The sequence below is a fragment of the Chenopodium quinoa genome, unplaced genomic scaffold, assembly GCF_001683475.1.
Source record: "Chenopodium quinoa cultivar QQ74 unplaced genomic scaffold, ASM168347v1, whole genome shotgun sequence".
In the NCBI taxonomy this organism is placed as follows: Eukaryota; Viridiplantae; Streptophyta; class Magnoliopsida; order Caryophyllales; family Amaranthaceae; genus Chenopodium; species Chenopodium quinoa.
Genome location: NW_018742205.1, coordinates 5857828 through 5876055, shown reverse-complemented (window position 1 = coordinate 5876055; position 18228 = coordinate 5857828). Strand labels below are relative to the sequence as shown.

The following is an 18228-nucleotide window of genomic DNA, read 5'->3' as shown; positions in this document are numbered from 1 at the left end:
TAAGACATAATTCCTGGCCCATTCTAGGCACAGTCTTACTTGAACATGAGACATACTAGCATGACACAATCGGCCACCTTTACACCTATACATCAACACATAAATTACATGCAGCTTGTTAAACTCCTTAGTTTTCTCTCCATTAATGGCTAAGTTAACCAGCAAAAACATTAGATTTAGGTCTTGCTGGTAAAGAGCGTTTTGGGAGCTTTAAGCTTATTGAGCTTGTTAGAGGTTTGATCATTATTAAAAAAAAAAAAAAAAAACCCTCTAATTTGAGTGTATGGTAAACAACTTATTGAAAAAAAAAATTGGCTTCAAAAAGCTCTTTTTGAAAATGCTTAAAAAAAGGAGCTTTTCATAATAAGCTTATTGAACAACTAGCTTTTTGATTATTGCTTATATCAAAAGAGCTAATAATTAACAGTTATTTACTTACTGAACACTTTAATAAAATTTGCTATTTATAACCAGTTACTCAAAACCAATTAATACAACCAGCAAATAAAATCAGTTAACACAACCAGCTATATCAGTTAATTACCAGCATTATCAAACAGGGCCTTATCAGATTTATCTCCTTAATATAAGTAAATGTAACTAAAGGGTATTACTCCCTCTGTTTCAAAATAAATGTCCCATTTGATTGACATATTTGCAAATACGAAACTTTGACTAATAATATTTTTAGTTATTATAAATAAAGTTGTATTCAAAAATTAAGAATTTGAGACAATTCTAATAGGTATTCACATGACTAAGTGTAATTTTATACCAATATAAAGTTATAACTGAAGCCTAAGTAATGTAGGTAAATAACGTAAAACTTAGGACATTTATTTTAACATGCTTTACAACGTGAGGTCATACCATGTCATCGATGCACCAACCCATGATTTACACGTACATAATATAGATGATGTCATAAAACTACAAGCACAACTCTTTGGAACATATGTCAAATGTCACAATCCATAAATCTTATGTAATGCCCGATACTATACTAGTATACAAAGTCTTATGCAAGGCAAAAATGCGTATCGTATCCAAAAATTAAATTAAATAATTAATCAACACTAATTCCAGATTACACCCATAATTAGTACGGGCTACTATATAAATGCACCCTTTCTTCTTCACATTTCTTCAACACTTCAACCTTTCTTCAACACTTCGCATTTCAAATTTTCTTCCTTTTTTCTGTCAAAAATTTTCTCTTTTCTTCTGCAGAAATGGTGGATTACATTACAAAAGCTAAAAGGTGCAAATTTGACAATTCTGCTAATTTTGGCTCTGTTTCAAAACATGATGATGAAGTTACTGCTGAATTCTATCAGAAATCTGCTACTTCCTTCAAAATTGACAAATCTTGTAAGTATTTCATACCCTTTTCAATTTTAGTCTTATACTGTAACATCTTGTTAATAATTTTCCATTTTTATGACAATTTTGTACAAATTTATGAATGTTAAAGATAGCAAATTTCTGGGTTTTGCAGAAATTTTTGTTCTAGTATTGCTTCTTTTCTGGGAACATGCTGGGTATAATCCTGAAATATAAAGCAGGGTTTAATGTTTACTGTTGGATTAATGGCAATAATTTCAGTTTCAGATTTGTTCTTCTATGTAGATAATTAAAAATAGTAGAAAAAAATAAGAATATTCTGTTAAAGAAAGGAGACATTTGAATAAATAAAACCCAGAAATGATTGAATATATTATTTTGGTGTACGGATTTTTAAATTAGTCTACTTAGTGATGACAATTTTTTTACAAAATATTGAAAAGTCATCATGTATTATTTTCCTTCTTTCTAAGAAGTTCAGGCTATGATAGTCATGTTATAATTCTTAATTAATACAGTACAGTGTGACTTAGTTAAATTCTATTCGGCATATTTGGTAAAGTCGTACTCTATCTGGAATAAATAGAATTCAGTTTACGTCATTGCCCTGGGTACAAAAGACGAGTTTACCATTTGTTGCTTTGTTAATGATGTGTTTCCTGGAGATGGAAGTTTTTAATCACAATAATTGGAAGTTTGAATTATGTTAGAATTACAATTTTATACCCGTTATTGGTAAATGAATTGTATATTACCAATTAAAAGTACAAAAGATGCAACTTCTTGTTGTTGCTACTATAGTAGAAAATGTACAATGAAAGGCTAACACACACTGCCATCTGCTTGCTTTTTTCCCCGCCAAAACTTTATTTTCGTAACTTATCCTATAGAAATATTGTTAAAGGTTTTTAAATGCTAAAATTTTTTGTACATGTGAATTGATCAGGGGATCAAGCTGGGTCTGCCTACATCAAGTTGGCGGAGTGTCACTTGAAGGTGCATATTTTCATCCTGAACAATCTGTTTGTTTTCTGTTTTGCTCTTTCATTTATGTCATATTGTGGATCAACTAAGATGTCATATGCTCATATGTCAATATTTCGAATGTTTCAGTCCAATAGAGTTCATGAAGCGGCTAATGCTTATGTAGAATCGGCAAGCTGTTATAAGAAGATATCTCCCATACGTGAGTGTTCTTTCGTGTATCATTAGATTGCATTCACTTGGTAGGAAGTGGAGAATTGCTTATGCACCAATTTTGTCATCTTACTTTTCTAATTTTATAAATCATACGTATTATAGAACCAAACAAAGGAAAATACAGTTTGAAAGCTGATTTCCATTGAAAACTACTTATTGTAGAAACCAAAATCCAGCCTTTTATCTTGCTCTACAAACCGGACACAACCTATACCTTAATATGCAGTGTTTTGTTTATCTTGTTTAGAAATTTAAAGATTATAATTTAATACCGTGCTCTGCTGAAAATTTTGCAATAGCATATTGCTTTACAAGTACTTTTTTTTTTTTTTTTTTTTTTTTTTTTTTGAAGAAATTGCTTTACAAGTACTTTTATTCTGCTATATATGCATGTTTCATATTATATTTGATGAGATGATTTTGATTGTGACATTTGATTTTTCGGGTTATAAACAGAGGCCATATCATGTCTTGAGCAAGCTGTGAACCTTTTCTTGAATAGTGGGATATTTAGTATGGCTGCGAGATATTGCAAGGTAAAGTCTGCCTGGCTTGTCTTGTAAGAGTGGTGACTGCTGTTTGTGAATTATGAAGCACATTAACATCTGAAGAAGATGGCCTTTTATTCATTCAGGAAGTAGGTGAACTGTATGAGCAGTTGCGGGATTTGGAGGAGGCTATCAAATATTTTAAGCGGGCAGCTGACTTATTCCAAGGCGAAGCTGCAACAACGTCTGCAAGTCAATGCAAGCAGAAAGTTGCTCAATTTTCTGCCCAATTGAAACGGTAAGTTTTATACTTGGTCATTGCAATGAACTAGCTTTGTTTGCATTTATGTAACAAGTGAGTTTTGGCATGAACTTATGTAACTTGATATCTTTTACTGATGCCAGCTTCTGCATAAGTTAATAAAAATGGAAAACATATGTATTCATTTTGATTACAATTGAAGTTGCCAACAACAAAAGTCACTTATTACATACTTTTTCAGATATATGAAGGCAATTGAGAAATTTGAAGAAGTAGCACAGGAAGCTGTCAACAGCAATCTGCTGAGGTATGGAGTTAGAGGGCATCTACTAAACGCTGGTATTTGTCATCTCTGCATAGGAGATATTGCTGCAGTGACCAACGCGTTGACCAGATATCAGGTTATTATTGTTAATCCTCTTTGAAGGTTGTGTTATGGGTTTTGACTTTTGTGTTCTTTTAATAAGCCTAGATTTAATGTCGCTTACATGTATGCAGAATTTGGATCCCACTTTCTCAAGGACTCGAGAGTACGTGCTTCTAACTGTAAGTTTTTTATCGCCTTTGTCACAGTGTATGCAATCTATTTTCTCTATCCTCTTACTATCCTCGGACATTCACTTCAAGTACCTCAACACTCATTGGTAGAACACTTGACTGTTTCCTTGGGCCAAAAAATATGGAAAATTTCATCAAGTAATTGGATCTTCTACTTGTACGCATACTGTGACTAGCACGAGTACTTGAGGCCAAGAGACATAACTTAAAACAAATTTCATCAAGTGGAAAATGCAGGCTTGGAACTTATTTCTGACAATTTGTTTTTGCTTCCTTGCCTGCCATTTCTATTACAAGTTTATCGGACTGCATTACAAACTTTCTCTGTAATCATGTATAAGTTATTCATGTAACTCATAAACACTACTATCTTATTGATATTTCAGGATCTATTGGCTGCATATGACAGGAAAGACGTTGAAAAGTTTACTGAAGTTCTGATGGACTACGATAGCTTAAGCCCTCTGGTAACTTTCACCTTCTGTATATCTCATACCAATGCTTTTTATCTTTTAATAAATTCTAAGCTAATGAGGTTATGTCATGGATCTGGTAAGACTACTGTCATTTTTGAATGCACCATATATGAGAAAGTTTACTGCGAGTGCAATAATTTACTAAGATTGGCTTTCATCTACTTCAGATAATTATTTCAGCAATTACATTTCGCATCTGATTACTGATGTTTTTTGGTGTGTAGGATTCTGGGAAAACTACTCTTCTGCTGAGAATCAAGGAGAATCTGAAAGCTAAAGAGCAGAACGTGGATCTAGCCTGAATCATGTCAATCGAAATACATTCCATGCCAAGTTGAAGATTGTTAGTTTCATAGTGTCATATGATTGTTCCCGGTTGTAAAAATGTATACTAGTAGATTCTTAGCTTTCTCATTCTTCATAATCTGGGTATCCTAGAAGAATGTTTACCATAGGCTAGATTTGATGCTTAACTGTGAGCTAAACTTTTGAGGTGAAGCGTTTGGAATATTTGTATAAGTTAGGGGATTGGATAAGTTTTTAACATTTTGGCTGATATAATTCAAAACATGTTCTATGTGTAGAATCTAAAGCGATTATTTTATTAAATAATTAGCGTTATATTTCATCCATACAATTTTAATTGCAACACATTTATTTTCTTAGTAGAAAGTTTGTAAACAATAGCAATATCCCCTTTTATTGGTTCGTGTTTTTGATGTCGTCGTTTTATTTGTTTTCCTCTAAGTTTTGATCATGTTTCACTTCCATTACCACCCTAATACCCTATGCAGCTAAATCTTGCTATACTACGAGTACATTGCTAAACATTGTTCTTTGTACTACGTATAAATAAATTGGGCCTAGGCTACAATTCCTGGGCAGGCCATAGGTGTTAATGAGCCTAAGCGGCTAAGCCGAAGAAATGGGACTTGTGATTTGGACTTGGGCCTAACACTGACTATTCGAACATGAACCCAAATGATCAAATTTTGGACTCATCAAACCATGTTTGGACCTTGAGCACTAAATTCATATTGATATTCAACGGAATTTTAATCTGGCAACATTTTAACATGAGATGCTCATCAAACCCTCCAATTTTATATTTTTTTTAAATAACAATTGATTTATAAATAAATAGTTATACGACATGTACAAAGAGATTTAAATCTAATAAAATCATCCTTCATCAGAGCTACGATCGTTGTTGCAAATCATACATTCTTCATACCACCCTCTTTCATATCGATGTTATTTACAACCTTCTTTGACGAAAGGGTCTATCGATCTATTGTAGTCCCTCAGAAAATTTTCATCTAATTCATCTTATTGTGATTGAATGATTAACCTATTTTTTTATCCGCACAAATTTTTTCCCATGCAGCTTGTACCATACTAAACTCAAAAAACAAAAGCAAAACTGAAACAAAGCCCACCATAGGGGCACTTTACTATACTCAAACCCACTATATGTAGGGGTACTTACAAGAGTTACAACCTTTAAAGATTGTAGTCTTATTGAATTCAATAACAAAACACATAAAAAAAAAAAAAAAAAAAAAAACTAAAGGGAAAGGGTCATAAATAGCCAAATTTCTGGAAAAAATTGGCTATTTTTAGCCTATAAAACACTTATTTTGAAGAACTCAAGAGAGAGTAAAAAAAATCGTTTTATTTACCATAGCAACAAACGTCACAAAAAAGGAGAAAATTAGCATTAAGTGTGTCCTATTTTCGACGTCTTAGGTAGGGAAAAAAAAAAGCTTTTGTTGTAGAATGGTATATTAATACGTACTAAGTAGTAAAATTGGAAAATGTAGTCATGGAAGAGAAAATTTTCCATAAAAAAGAAAAAAGCGACAGTAGTAAGATTAATAAGGACCAAACATATTATTGCTTAATAAGAGGCTAAATGTTTATCTACACATGGTTTGAGGTAGCGGTTTTACCCTTTATAAATTACTACTCCATATATTTACTTGGAATACTAAAGACAAACCGCTACCTTAAGTAGCAGTTTTAGAATATAAATGCTACTTAAGGTAGCGGTTTGTCTCTAAAGAAAAAATTACCTCAAATAATGTATTAGCGAGTCTATGTAAACTGAATTTTAGTAAATAAGTTTCATTCCAACGCAAAACCGTAAATAAGTTTTTTAAAAGCTATATTTTTTAAATCATCCTGTTTATTTTCACCGTAGGTTTAGGTCTTTGGGATGTAATGCGGGACCCACAAGCTCACTTTGAAACGAATATATTCATTCTTGAGAATAAATTCGAAAGCACATAAAGATGCTTGAAATTTAAGCAAACATGGATACTATGCCAGACTACTTTGTCACAATTTTGTGGTTGTTTTAACATTATCAACTAAAAGTTAAACTCTCGCTTTTTTCTCTAATGTGGGCGCATACACTATACTTGATTAATTTAACATATAGTCGAATTTCTATTCATTTCATCTTATGAAAAGTTTGAATATCAACTTTTCTTACGAGTGGTAGCCATGCAATATTATACTATAATTCCTAATTTGGTCGTTCTACTCGCAAATTAAAGTCACCAATTATTTGGTGCTTAATTATCTAGCTAGCTAAGCTGTTTAAAGAGAGAGATCTCAATTTTTTGCTTTTCTTGCTAGCCTTTTCTATCTCTTCAAAGAAATACATTTTATATAATTGTATAGTTGTATATGACTACTATACAATTAATGAGTCATTTTATATAATTGTTTTAAACAACGATAAATTCATTTGCTATTCATTATTTAAAGTAAATTAATAAACAGACACCGATCATTTGTTTTAAGATTTAATTTATGAAAAATTGCTAGGATTGTGGTATGTAACCCCAATTAATTTGTCCTTGCATTGTCTTCTTAATTTGATCCTTACTTTTAAAAAAAAAATAAAGAATAGAATTTGATCCATTTGATAACCAAAATGGACATAAATCAATATATCAAAGTTGCCTTCTCAACATTTTAAACTTGAATTAAATAGAGTTTGGTAATGGAACCTAATAAAATTAAAAGGTGACATAGTCTAATTATTTATCACATTAATTACTACCTCACCATCCTCAAAATTCTCTCATGGCTGTGTTCTCTCCTCGCCCCCCCTGCCTTCCTTCCCTCCTCTACGACTCTATCTCTCTAATTAGCTTCCGATATTGCACACCTTTCCTTGAGATTATCTCTCCTCTGGCCTTCTCATCTCTCTGAATCTCTAGTACCCTTTATTGACTGGACAAGCTAAGGTGCTAACTTCTTCTTCTCTCATTCAATTGCTTTCAATAGGTGGTGCCATTATTGCAATTGTGGGTTGGTGCGCGAAGAAAAGAGAGGAGGCAACAAGTTGGTCTGGGGAGGAGGGACTCTAGTGAAATTTAAATTCTTCTTGATATGTATTTTAATAATTTGTTTTTAAGAAAAATTGACAAGAATAATCCCAACTCTGCCTCGTTTAATCCAACTTTGATTTATTTTTTAATAATCTGAACTTTGATATGAATTTGCTTAAAATGGTCCTAATCGGTCATTTAACTTGTTATAACAAGTTAGATGACACGTGTCGGCACTTGGTTGGTGAAAAAAATAAAATAAAAATAATTATAAAAAGTTAATTTTTTAAGAAAAATAAAATAATTATTTATTAAAAACTAATTAAAAAATAATAATACCCCACTAGCCCCAACCACCCCTTCCGCCGCCTACTCCGCAAGCCTAATCACCTGCACCCCCAACTCCAGCGGCACACAAATCACTTCTCCACGCGTCGGCAATGTCGCATTGCCCCCCCCCCCCCTCTCTGAACCACCAACCCTCCTCCTGCACAAAACCCTTTAAAACCGCGTCGCCCACCATTGAGATTGTTCTTCTCCATTCCCTCGTTTTCCTTCCACGCGCCGCCCAACGTGGCCTTCGTCCATGGCATGGCAGCTTGATTTGTACCTCGTAGGCTCATCCGATCGCGCCGTTGAGTTTGTTGTAGTCACCGATCTTGGACGCCGCCTTGTCCACGTCGATGTTTCTAGATCCGAGGAGATCGCTAATATTGTTATGACTTGTTCTTGGGCTTTTGCGACGCACACATCTGGTTACGGTGGTTGTGGTAGGGGTGGATGTTGGGCTGGGGAGGTGGCTGGTTGGTGTTAGTGGCTCAGGGGAGATAGGGTGGTGGAGGTGGCTGGGTCGTTGGTGATGGTGAATGGTTAATTTGCTTTTTTTTTTTAATTATTATTATTATTTAGTTTTAAATTAGTTAATTAAGTATTTATTTTTTTGAGGAAAGTTAAGTGTTAATTTTTTTTTTTTGAATATTAACTAGTAACAAATCATATTTTTTTAAAAAAATTAAAATTAAATCTTATTTTTGACCAATCACGTAATGACACGTGTAAATTATTTTTTTAAAAAAAATTACTTACGCAGCAGGTTACCGGTCACTTGGGACCATTTTAAGCAAATTCATACTTGTATCAAAGCTCGGATTATTAAAAAATAATCCAAAGTTGGGATTATTCTTGCCAAATTTTTCCCAATTTTTATTCAATTCATATGTAATTAACTATATTAATGGTCAAAGTGTATATTTGTGCATATATTGAATAAAGTGAAAATTAGGATGTATCAATCTTTAAAGAATGGAGATAGTGCTACATAGACAATTTTTTAAAACAATATGCATTATTGACCATATCATTAAGTAGCCCCTTTAATTTAAACAAAACTTTAAAATTAAGTAAATCAACAAGCTCTCCTTTGTTAGGCCCTGATCTATTCACTTTATTTTTCATTCATTTTAAAAAAATATAAATTAAGTTTAGATAATAAGATAAGTTCAGAATACATAAATTCTTTTAAATGTTGATAAGGGCTCATTATTAAGGATGGCCCAAGTTCAATTTACAGTAAAATAAGTTCAGATAAATAGATAAGATAAGTTTTGATAAATTCATATAAGATAAGAATATATAAGTTCTATTAAAATAACCCGGCTAATAGAATAACACACCCTTAGTTTGTATGTAAAAACAAATCAGTAAAAAGATATAAGCTCAATTATAGATTTTCTTAGTTGTGAAAAAATATAAATAAGAATAACATATTATTATATTGGTAACATTGTAGAAGAGGTTGTCTTTACAAGTCCTTAATATTTAAGATAGGAAGGCGAATCAATACTGAATTGTCAAAGAAGGAAGCATATATTCTTCTTGGGGATATGTGGATGAACCACTTCAATTGCTTCTTTAGATAGAATCTCTCTTCTGTTCGCGTTTTTTATTTTACCTATATTATTTTTTCTATATGATAGTAATCACTCCTTCAAATACTCCATACTCTAATTTTATTTTATTTTTTGGTTAAAGAAAAAAGTGTTTCTTGTTCTAAATTTTAGTCATACAATTAGCTTATTTAGCTAGAGACATACAAAGTATTATTTTGAAATTTATTAATTAAGTTTCGGATTTGTACGACAAATAAGAATATATATATAGACTTCAAGAAATTGTCTTCATTCTAATATAGAATAATTACATCAACCTTGTCATTTATATCTTGATCATATGTTTGAGAGACATGCAAGGGCTTGGCTTAGCTTTATGATAATGTCAGAATTTATATAAATCTATCCAATTTGAAAAGAAAGACAATCATAATAGATGGTATCATGGAAGAAAAGAGAAAGTTATATCGTGTCCTCGTATATTTATGTATATACCTATGCTAGATAATTAATAGAGGATTATGTAAGACACTCCTTTAATTTTTCTATTTGGAACAATAAGAAAGGGAGTTGTAGCAGATAATAAGAAACTGAGGTAGTATAAAGTTTTTTTTAGTGCATGAATATAGGGTATGGAGAGTAGCGGTTAAAATTAAAATTTGGTACTACTCCGTAAAATACTAAAATTTGGCAGTGGGATCCGCATCTTCTAGGGCTTAATTAAACAAAAAATAGCCAGAATGAGAGGAAATAAATAAACAATAAGCCTTGTATAAACTAAGGTAGACTTTCTTTAATTTTATTGAAAGACGGTCAATTTATGGGCAATTTTAACAATTTTTATGATAACTTTAATCCATTTAAGGATAACTTTTAGTATAATGATTAATGTATAATTTCTAATGGATACATTTTATAAAGCCTAAGCTAATACGCTTAATCTAATATGACAAAATGGATTTTGATATATAATTGAAATGTTGCGGCCGTAAAAAAATAATACAAGTATTACGTACTATGAGTGATTTTTAAAAGTAAATTTATATATTACAAAAATGGTAATTTAACTTTTAAGGTAATCAGTCTTACAATAAACTTATAAAAGCTCGTCTTATTCAAAAATTTGTTATAACCAAATTAAACATATTTTCGATCAACAAATTTAATACGGATTATTACTAGTATTTTTTTGAAATGTGATTATTACTAGTATTTTACACCATAATAGGCACCATTGTCCAGGGTGTTACTCTCTTTCAATCAACTAATAAATCAATCTCTTTGACAAAATAATAATAATATTAATAATAATAATAAAACCTAATAAATCAATCTAAAAAGCACATCTACAAATCACATAGAAAAGTATAAAACCTATAATATACGAATTTATATAATATACGTAGTAGTACTGTAACACACATAGCAATAATATCACTACTACGTACTTTATAGTTTTGAACTTTTATATATATATAAAAATTATAATTACTCCACTTTTTATAAAGACAATATTTGGATTTTTACACTGTTATGTATATAGAAAAAATTAAATAATAAATAAAATTATCTATGTGAGTTGCAAGTTAGCAAAACAAAGTTATGCAAAACCTTATTATATTCATCTCAATATGACAATATGTATTGCTATTTTTAAATTACAAAGTATTTATTTTATGTACAAAAGATAATTAAATATATGGTTTTTTCACCAGATACCCATACCACCAACATTTTTCAAATTCACCATATAACATTTAATTTAATGAAAATGTCACCACTCACCACATGCCATTTTTGTTAACTCGTTAGTCATTAACATTAATTGTGCCACGTGGCAGCTTGTAATTGGTTTTTATTTATATAATTTGTTTAATTATTAAATTTATTAAATTTACAAAATAAAAAAAAAAAAAAAAAATAACAGCTGCCGCCCAACCACCAACCGGCCCAGCCAGACCCCATCCCCGACTGTCGCTGCCTAGTTGGCCGGCACCCATCCCGCCGACGCATTTTCCCCCCTCCCCCCGCCGGCGCATTCCCCCCTCCCCCGCCAGCAAAACCCACCGCACCCCTCTCCCTTTCTCACAAACACCACCTCCTCAAATTCCCAAGCTTCAAACAACCTCTCTACCGACATTCACCGCTGAATTGAATCCATTTCTTCCTCTCTCCACCCCAGAAAAATTTATTACAAACAAATATTATGAATTCATCATTCAAAACAATAAAGAATTGGAGTGAAATTCGATAATTTAAGGTGAATTGAGAAATTAGGGTTTATGTTATTAGGAGAAATTTAGGGGAAATTGGGAAAATTAGGTTGGCATAGTAAGTAATCCAGAACGCGTGGGAGGGGTTTAGGGTTTCGGGGGCCCGCGAACAGGGGAGGGGGTCGTTTCAGGGAGGGAGGGATGTTTTCGGGGTGGGGAAAATTGGGGATGTGGTGTTCGGGGAAGGGAGATCGAGGGGGTGGGGAATGTCGCTGGCGGGAGAGGAGGGATGGCACTGGTCGGCCGGGAAGTGGGCCAGCTATGTGCCTATGTGGCGGCCAGCCGGAGTGGGGGTCAGGCAGGGCAGGGGGGTGGCGGTGGCTAGGTATTAGTGTCTTGGTGAGGTTTTGTTTTTCTTAATTTTTTTTTAAATAATTTTTTAAAAGTTTTTCTAATTAATTATTTAAATAATTAATCAAAAATATTAAATAAGAACTAATCAAAGACTACCGCTGGCACAATTAACCTTAATGACTAACGGAGTTAATAGCGTTAGTCATTAAGGGCATGTGGTGACATTTTCATTGGACTGAATGGTATATGGTGAATTTGAAAATTGTTGGTGGTATTTGGTGAATTAAGTTAAAATTCAGGGCTATTTGTGAAAAAATCTGTTATATATATTCAAATACTGTTATTACTACTGTATACATTCATTAATAAAATAAACTACATATTTTTTTGTAAGTAAGATAAAGGGCTAAGGGCTCTATTGGGCTGGAATCCTTTCGGAGTCAATCCGATCGGAATTAGCAAGCTAGACAATTTTAGAGTGTGGGGGGAATAACATAAACTATATGAGTACATGCAAATTAAACATAAAACTCCAAATAGTAAGTTATAAGAAAAAAATAAAAAAAATAAATAATAAAAAAAAAAAGTAAATATATATTGACACATTTTAATTATAAATCGGTCAGTAAAAAAGCGGAATCTTATAGTGTACCTTCCTAAGGACTGGGAATTAAATTTATAAAAACGATAATTTGCATGGGAGGGACAGTCTTCTATTCCACAAAAGAGATGTAGAAATTATAGTATAGTCCCCACTAAAAGAGAGAAATTAAAGATAGAGTGAGAAGGAATTGAAGTTAAAAATAAAATAAAGTTAAGGACCAGTTCCATTGCTCACCCTTTAAAAACCGCATCCTATTCTCTTCCTTATTTGCATATCGCATTTGTTCTTATTCTTAAGAGAAAGAAGAGAGAGAAAGGGGAAAAAAAAGAGAGAAGGAAAGAATGTTCCACCACCCTAAGAAGCCTTCTTCTATGAATTCAAATGAAAGGACATCTTCCATGTGTGTTCAAAACGACTCCGGCCTCGTTCTCACTACTGACCCTAAGCCTCGCCTTCGTTGGACTGTCGAGCTCCATGAACGCTTCGTTGATGCTGTTACTCAGCTCGGAGGCCCTGATAGTACTTACCTCTTACCCCCACCTCTTTTATTATGTTTGTGCTTATTTCAAAATATAATACATATACCACGAGGTTTTAATTAAGATTTAATTTAGTGCGGTGGGCTGTTATTTATCAATTTTGTATATCATTGTAATATTATTTGTAAGTGCATATTTGTATGTTCATAAATCTAGTAGGGTTTTGTTTAATTTTCTTTGGTTGTTGAAATTTATGCAGAAGCTACACCAAAGACAATCATGAGAGTTATGGGTGTTAAGGGTCTCACTTTGTACCACCTCAAGAGCCATCTTCAGGTTTGAATTACTCATAATTTTATATATTCCCTAGTTGCAACTTCTATATTTGTTAAACCCAAAAATCCCTAACGCAATTAATTAAATTTCAATCGATAATTTTTTTATAACCAAATTTTGATCTCATTCTAACAATAATTCACCATTTTCTTAAAGATTTTGAGGTCATTGAACTTTTTTTTTGAGGGAAGATCATTGAACTTTATATTAACATGATGGTGCAACTAGTACTTTGTATAGATTATCGCATATTGTTTTTTATGTTGAAATATGTTTATAGTTGCACTTACAATTAAATTTTCATATTTTGATTTTCTTTTAATACAGAAATTTCGCCTAGGAAAGCAGCCTCATAAGGATTTCACTGATCATCACTCGGTTAAGCAAGATGGTAAGAGAGGTGACTAATCGTTAATGTTACTTATTAGCTAGGGTTTACCATCTTCAAATTTATTCATTTTATTTATTACATGTTGAATTAATATTCTACATGATATGCATGTCATCATGTAGTTGTAAATGAAGAAAAAACTTACTCATTTGTTATCTTTGTTTGTTTCGTATTCACGGTCGCAGCAACATCCTTGGAGCTTCAGAGGAACACTGCATCATCCTCCGGATTAATGGGTCGTAATATGAATGAGTATGTGTTTTTACCATATCATGTTTATTTATTTCATTCACCGCAACAATTAGTAAGTTAGCAGTATTTTTTTGTCATTTGAACCAGAACTTTTTTAAGGCAACTTCTCATTGAAGTAACCTTACAATTGTTTAAGAACCACTCCCTCCTAGAATATCTTTTTATCTGGCATCTTCTTTTACACTTTTATCTTTCTCTTTCTTTTAATTTATATTTTGGTTTTTTAATTTGATGTTCAGAGTTATTAATAAATTGTTCTTTTAAATTAATATATATAATTTTTGTTCCTTTTGCAACTATGGCAGCAGCAATGTGCACATTAGTGATGCAATTAGGATGCAATTGGAGGTTCAACGGAGGCTCCAAGAACAATTAGAGGTGACACTAATATTAAATATTTTCAACTAAGTATATAGCTCCTCTAAAAATCTAATTCTTTTTTTGAGTAAGTTAACCATATCAAACATCGATGAAAAATGTTTTTAGAAAAGAAATTTGCTCTTATCCAGAATTAATTGTCACGTTATCTTATATATGATTACACTATGTATTGTAGCTAATGTATACAATTTGACACACTACTACATGTACTCCATGTTTTTTAATGAAAGTTGTAGAAAAATATTATGATGTGCTAATTATTATTGATTATTGTTAATGGCAGGTCCAAAGACATTTGCAACTAAGGATTGAGGCACAAGGAAAATACATGCAAAACATACTAGAGAAAGCATGTCAAACACTAGCAGGAGAAACCAATATGGCAGCTTCAGCAAGCTATAATAACAAAGGCAACAACAACATCCTAGGCAATAATAGCCCAACAATGGCCGGAGACCACTTAGAAGGACCTATGAAAGAATTCGGCCCGATGAATTTCCCGTCGCTCCAAGACCTTAACATCTATGGTGGTGAGCAAGCATTAGATCTTCACTCAAGTTTGGACCGATCTTCATCACTTGAGAACTTTATGCAAGTTCCAAGTGATAGCCTTTGCTTAGGTAATAAGAAGAGACCAAATCCTTATAACAATGGAAATAACAATAATAATGGTAAGAGTCCTTTAATATGGTCCGATGATCATCTTCGTCTTCAAGAACTTGGACCTCCAACGGTGGCTAATTGCTTAGGTAATTCTCAAGATCATGAGGACCCTTTTAAGGGTACGGATATACAAATTGCACCACCATCTTTGGATCATCATAGGAGTGGTGCTGAGCATCAAATCGATTCGATCTCGGAGATTTATGAGTCTAAGCCACTTCTAACAAGTGATATTGTTGTTGGGGGTGACAAGAAATTCGAGTCGTCGCCTAAGCTAGAGAGGTTGTCACCGGCTAGTCAAGGCACCCCTCTTGGGAGGAATTCTCCCTACAGTTGAGCTTTGATAATTTTGGTAGGTTTAAGCATATTTTATTTTCTTTAGATCGAATACATTTTTTTTTTTTTTTTACTACAAACAATTATTCCATCCTTCGGAGTGCTCAATTTTTTTGGTCCGTCGTTAGTCATCTAGGTAGAATTTAATGACTTTGAAGAGTTCACGTCTCTGACTATATATGTACCTTTTATACTTCATGCTAAGGTATGGTTTCATTGATGTTAATAATAATGGTATGCTCGGCCGTTCATAGATCAATCTTTTGAAATTATGTTGAATGGCATAGAGGACTTGGATGAATAATGTAATCCAATCTGCCTAATTGATTTTGATGGAAGAACAAGATTTAGGGCTCATATGTGATCGATACAACCATTGTATAGGAAATTTTTCGTGCCCTTATTTAGTTATTTCAATTATTATTGATGGGACAATTTTCAATATGTAAATAAAATGGTATAATACTACATATAATTACACAAAAAACTTTAGAATTAGATAACTAGTAAACAATTTGAAGTTCAAAAGGTGGAATTTGTACACCTCTAAGTAAGTGTAGGATCCCGTGTCCTCTTTATTACAACAATTATAATAAATTTGAGGTCGAGGTGATTTGTGGTTTGAATTTTGATGAACTTGTTTAGATAAAAAGTGTCAAAAGTAGTTTCAAAATAGAAATAATTTACTTATCTTGCAACTTCTTGGATTCAAAAAATGCTAACAATTTTTTTTAAGGGTTTAGAGCACACATCCTTTTGATGTATAATAAAGCTACTTGAGGGGTTATTTTTAAATAGAGTAACCTAAAAAATGTTATAGGTGCATGTGGTTTTTCTGCCAAATCAAAGAATAGAGAGATAGGTTTTAACTTTTAATTTAATGATGCTTGCCAGTAGGCGAGGTGGCTAGACCTCTTGACGGCCTGACCTATTGTCTACGTTGATCTTATTGATGATTTGATGGCATACATATGAGGGGTTCAAATTTTAACATATCATTCGTAATCAATATATATACTTTTTTCGTTTTTTTACGGTAGCAGCACACACTCTATCACAATATTCAAGAAAAGTAGACTTCACATGATATAATATACTTAAAATACGATTAAGATGTTGTTAGGAGTAAAATCAAGTGGACCATGAGGTTTAAATAAAGGTAATAGTATAAATTTCACCATAAAAACCTTTCTTTTATAGTGTGTTGCAACTATTGTGACATTTTCATTTTAGAAAAGTGTTGCAACTATATAGAAACGAAGGAGATGAAATCCAAATTTTATAGCTAGTGAAATTAAAAAGTTGTTCTTTATTAAGATTAATGTTACATCCTACGCCATTTTAAATAAATGTGTGTGTATGTATGTAATTAAGAGATTTGAGAACAACTTTATGGTCTTCAAACTACTTGCATTGTACAAAAATAATTGATACCTTAAAGTCATGTATAACGGTATGGGCATATGGTCCATTGACCAGTTTAGAATTTAAGTGAATAATTTGGAATAAGAATGATGACTTGTAGAAGATGAAAAGCTATATAAATACAAAGGGGTTATTGGAATATAATGCTTAGATCGATATATCTTATTATGGTAGAATTGTTATTAGAAATCTACGAGAGTATTCATATTTACATGCAACTTAACACTTTTATCAAGCATATACATCTTCGAAATTTTATTTATTTATTTATTTTTGTTAGCAATTTCATTCTGATTTTCAAAATGCAAGGAGATGGAATTATCATCACACATCTTAAAATTAGTTGATCCAATTAAAAAAAAAAAAGATATTTTTGCCCACCATTTTATTTTTCAAAATAGATCTTCTCCTAAAAGGAATGTAACTGTGTTACAATAATTTGAGCATAGATTGTGTTAAACTTTACTAGGATTCTTCACTTTGGTGGTCCATATATACAACTTTGGATTTTGGATTATGTTTCCCGATGTAGTCTTTTCTGACCAACACTTTTTCTCGTTAGTTACTATATCATGGCTATATATAAAATGTGTACTTGGTTAGTTGGTTTGCTTCCAATCATTGCTAGGATAATAGTGTCACTCATAATTACTGCTAAAGCATAAAATGTTTGCTAACATTTGTGTACATACATTAAAAGAAACGACTGCTTAATTATTGCTAAAGTATGAAATGTTTGCTAGCTATTAGTCAAGGGAACATGATTAGGAAACCAAGATTAAGTATACTGTAAAATTTAGTACAGTACATGTAGGGTTTAAACACTTTTGAACAATTTGACATATTTATATAAGAGACATAGGGAGTTAGAGGTGACAAATAGGCCATGTCATATCAATCAAACTCAATTTATTTGGTTCAAGTTGAAGACTTGTTTTGTATAATGAGCCTCATTCATCACAAACAATGGATCGAGTATAGATCAGATCAATTCATTCATATTGAAATTTACAGTTAATTCTTTATAGAACAAAAAAAAAAAAAAAAAAAAAAACCTTTACTCATACATAATATAAATTTTGAATTAATTAGATCATTTTTTTTTGGGTTATAATCGACTTATTCAAACTATAACAATACTTCAATCTAGCTATTTATTGATGAGTACCTCCTTTGTCGTGGCTCTTCTCTTATTTGCACAAATTTCCTTTCGCAACTCTTCCCCATTAAAAA

At 32.1% G+C, this 18228-nt stretch overlaps 2 protein-coding genes across 3 annotated transcripts; both read left to right on the top strand.

Moving 5' to 3' along the window:
• The first annotated feature begins 991 nt into the window (after positions 1-991).
• On the top strand, positions 992-5101 carry LOC110725862 (alpha-soluble NSF attachment protein 2-like). The gene is made up of 9 exons (XM_021905329.1): positions 992-1371; positions 2291-2340; positions 2458-2530; positions 3001-3080; positions 3179-3330; positions 3536-3695; positions 3793-3840; positions 4239-4319; positions 4553-5101. Exons 1-9 carry the CDS (start codon positions 1233-1235, stop codon positions 4628-4630), a joined length of 861 nt encoding a protein of 286 aa, XP_021761021.1. The 5' UTR covers positions 992-1232; the 3' UTR covers positions 4631-5101.
• Positions 5102-12578: 7477 nt separating this feature from the next.
• Positions 12579-15829, top strand: LOC110730642 (myb family transcription factor APL-like). Of its 2 annotated transcripts, none has more exons than XM_021910467.1 (6): positions 12579-13251; positions 13471-13547; positions 13875-13938; positions 14124-14190; positions 14499-14568; positions 14855-15829. In XM_021910467.1, exons 1-6 carry the CDS (start codon positions 13074-13076, stop codon positions 15569-15571), a joined length of 1173 nt encoding a protein of 390 aa, XP_021766159.1. In that variant the 5' UTR covers positions 12579-13073; the 3' UTR covers positions 15572-15829. The 2 variants fall into 2 exon arrangements, with proteins under 2 accessions (XP_021766159.1, XP_021766153.1); XM_021910461.1 differs by having other exon boundaries at positions 14496-14568.
• Positions 15830-18228: the final 2399 nt, after the last annotated feature.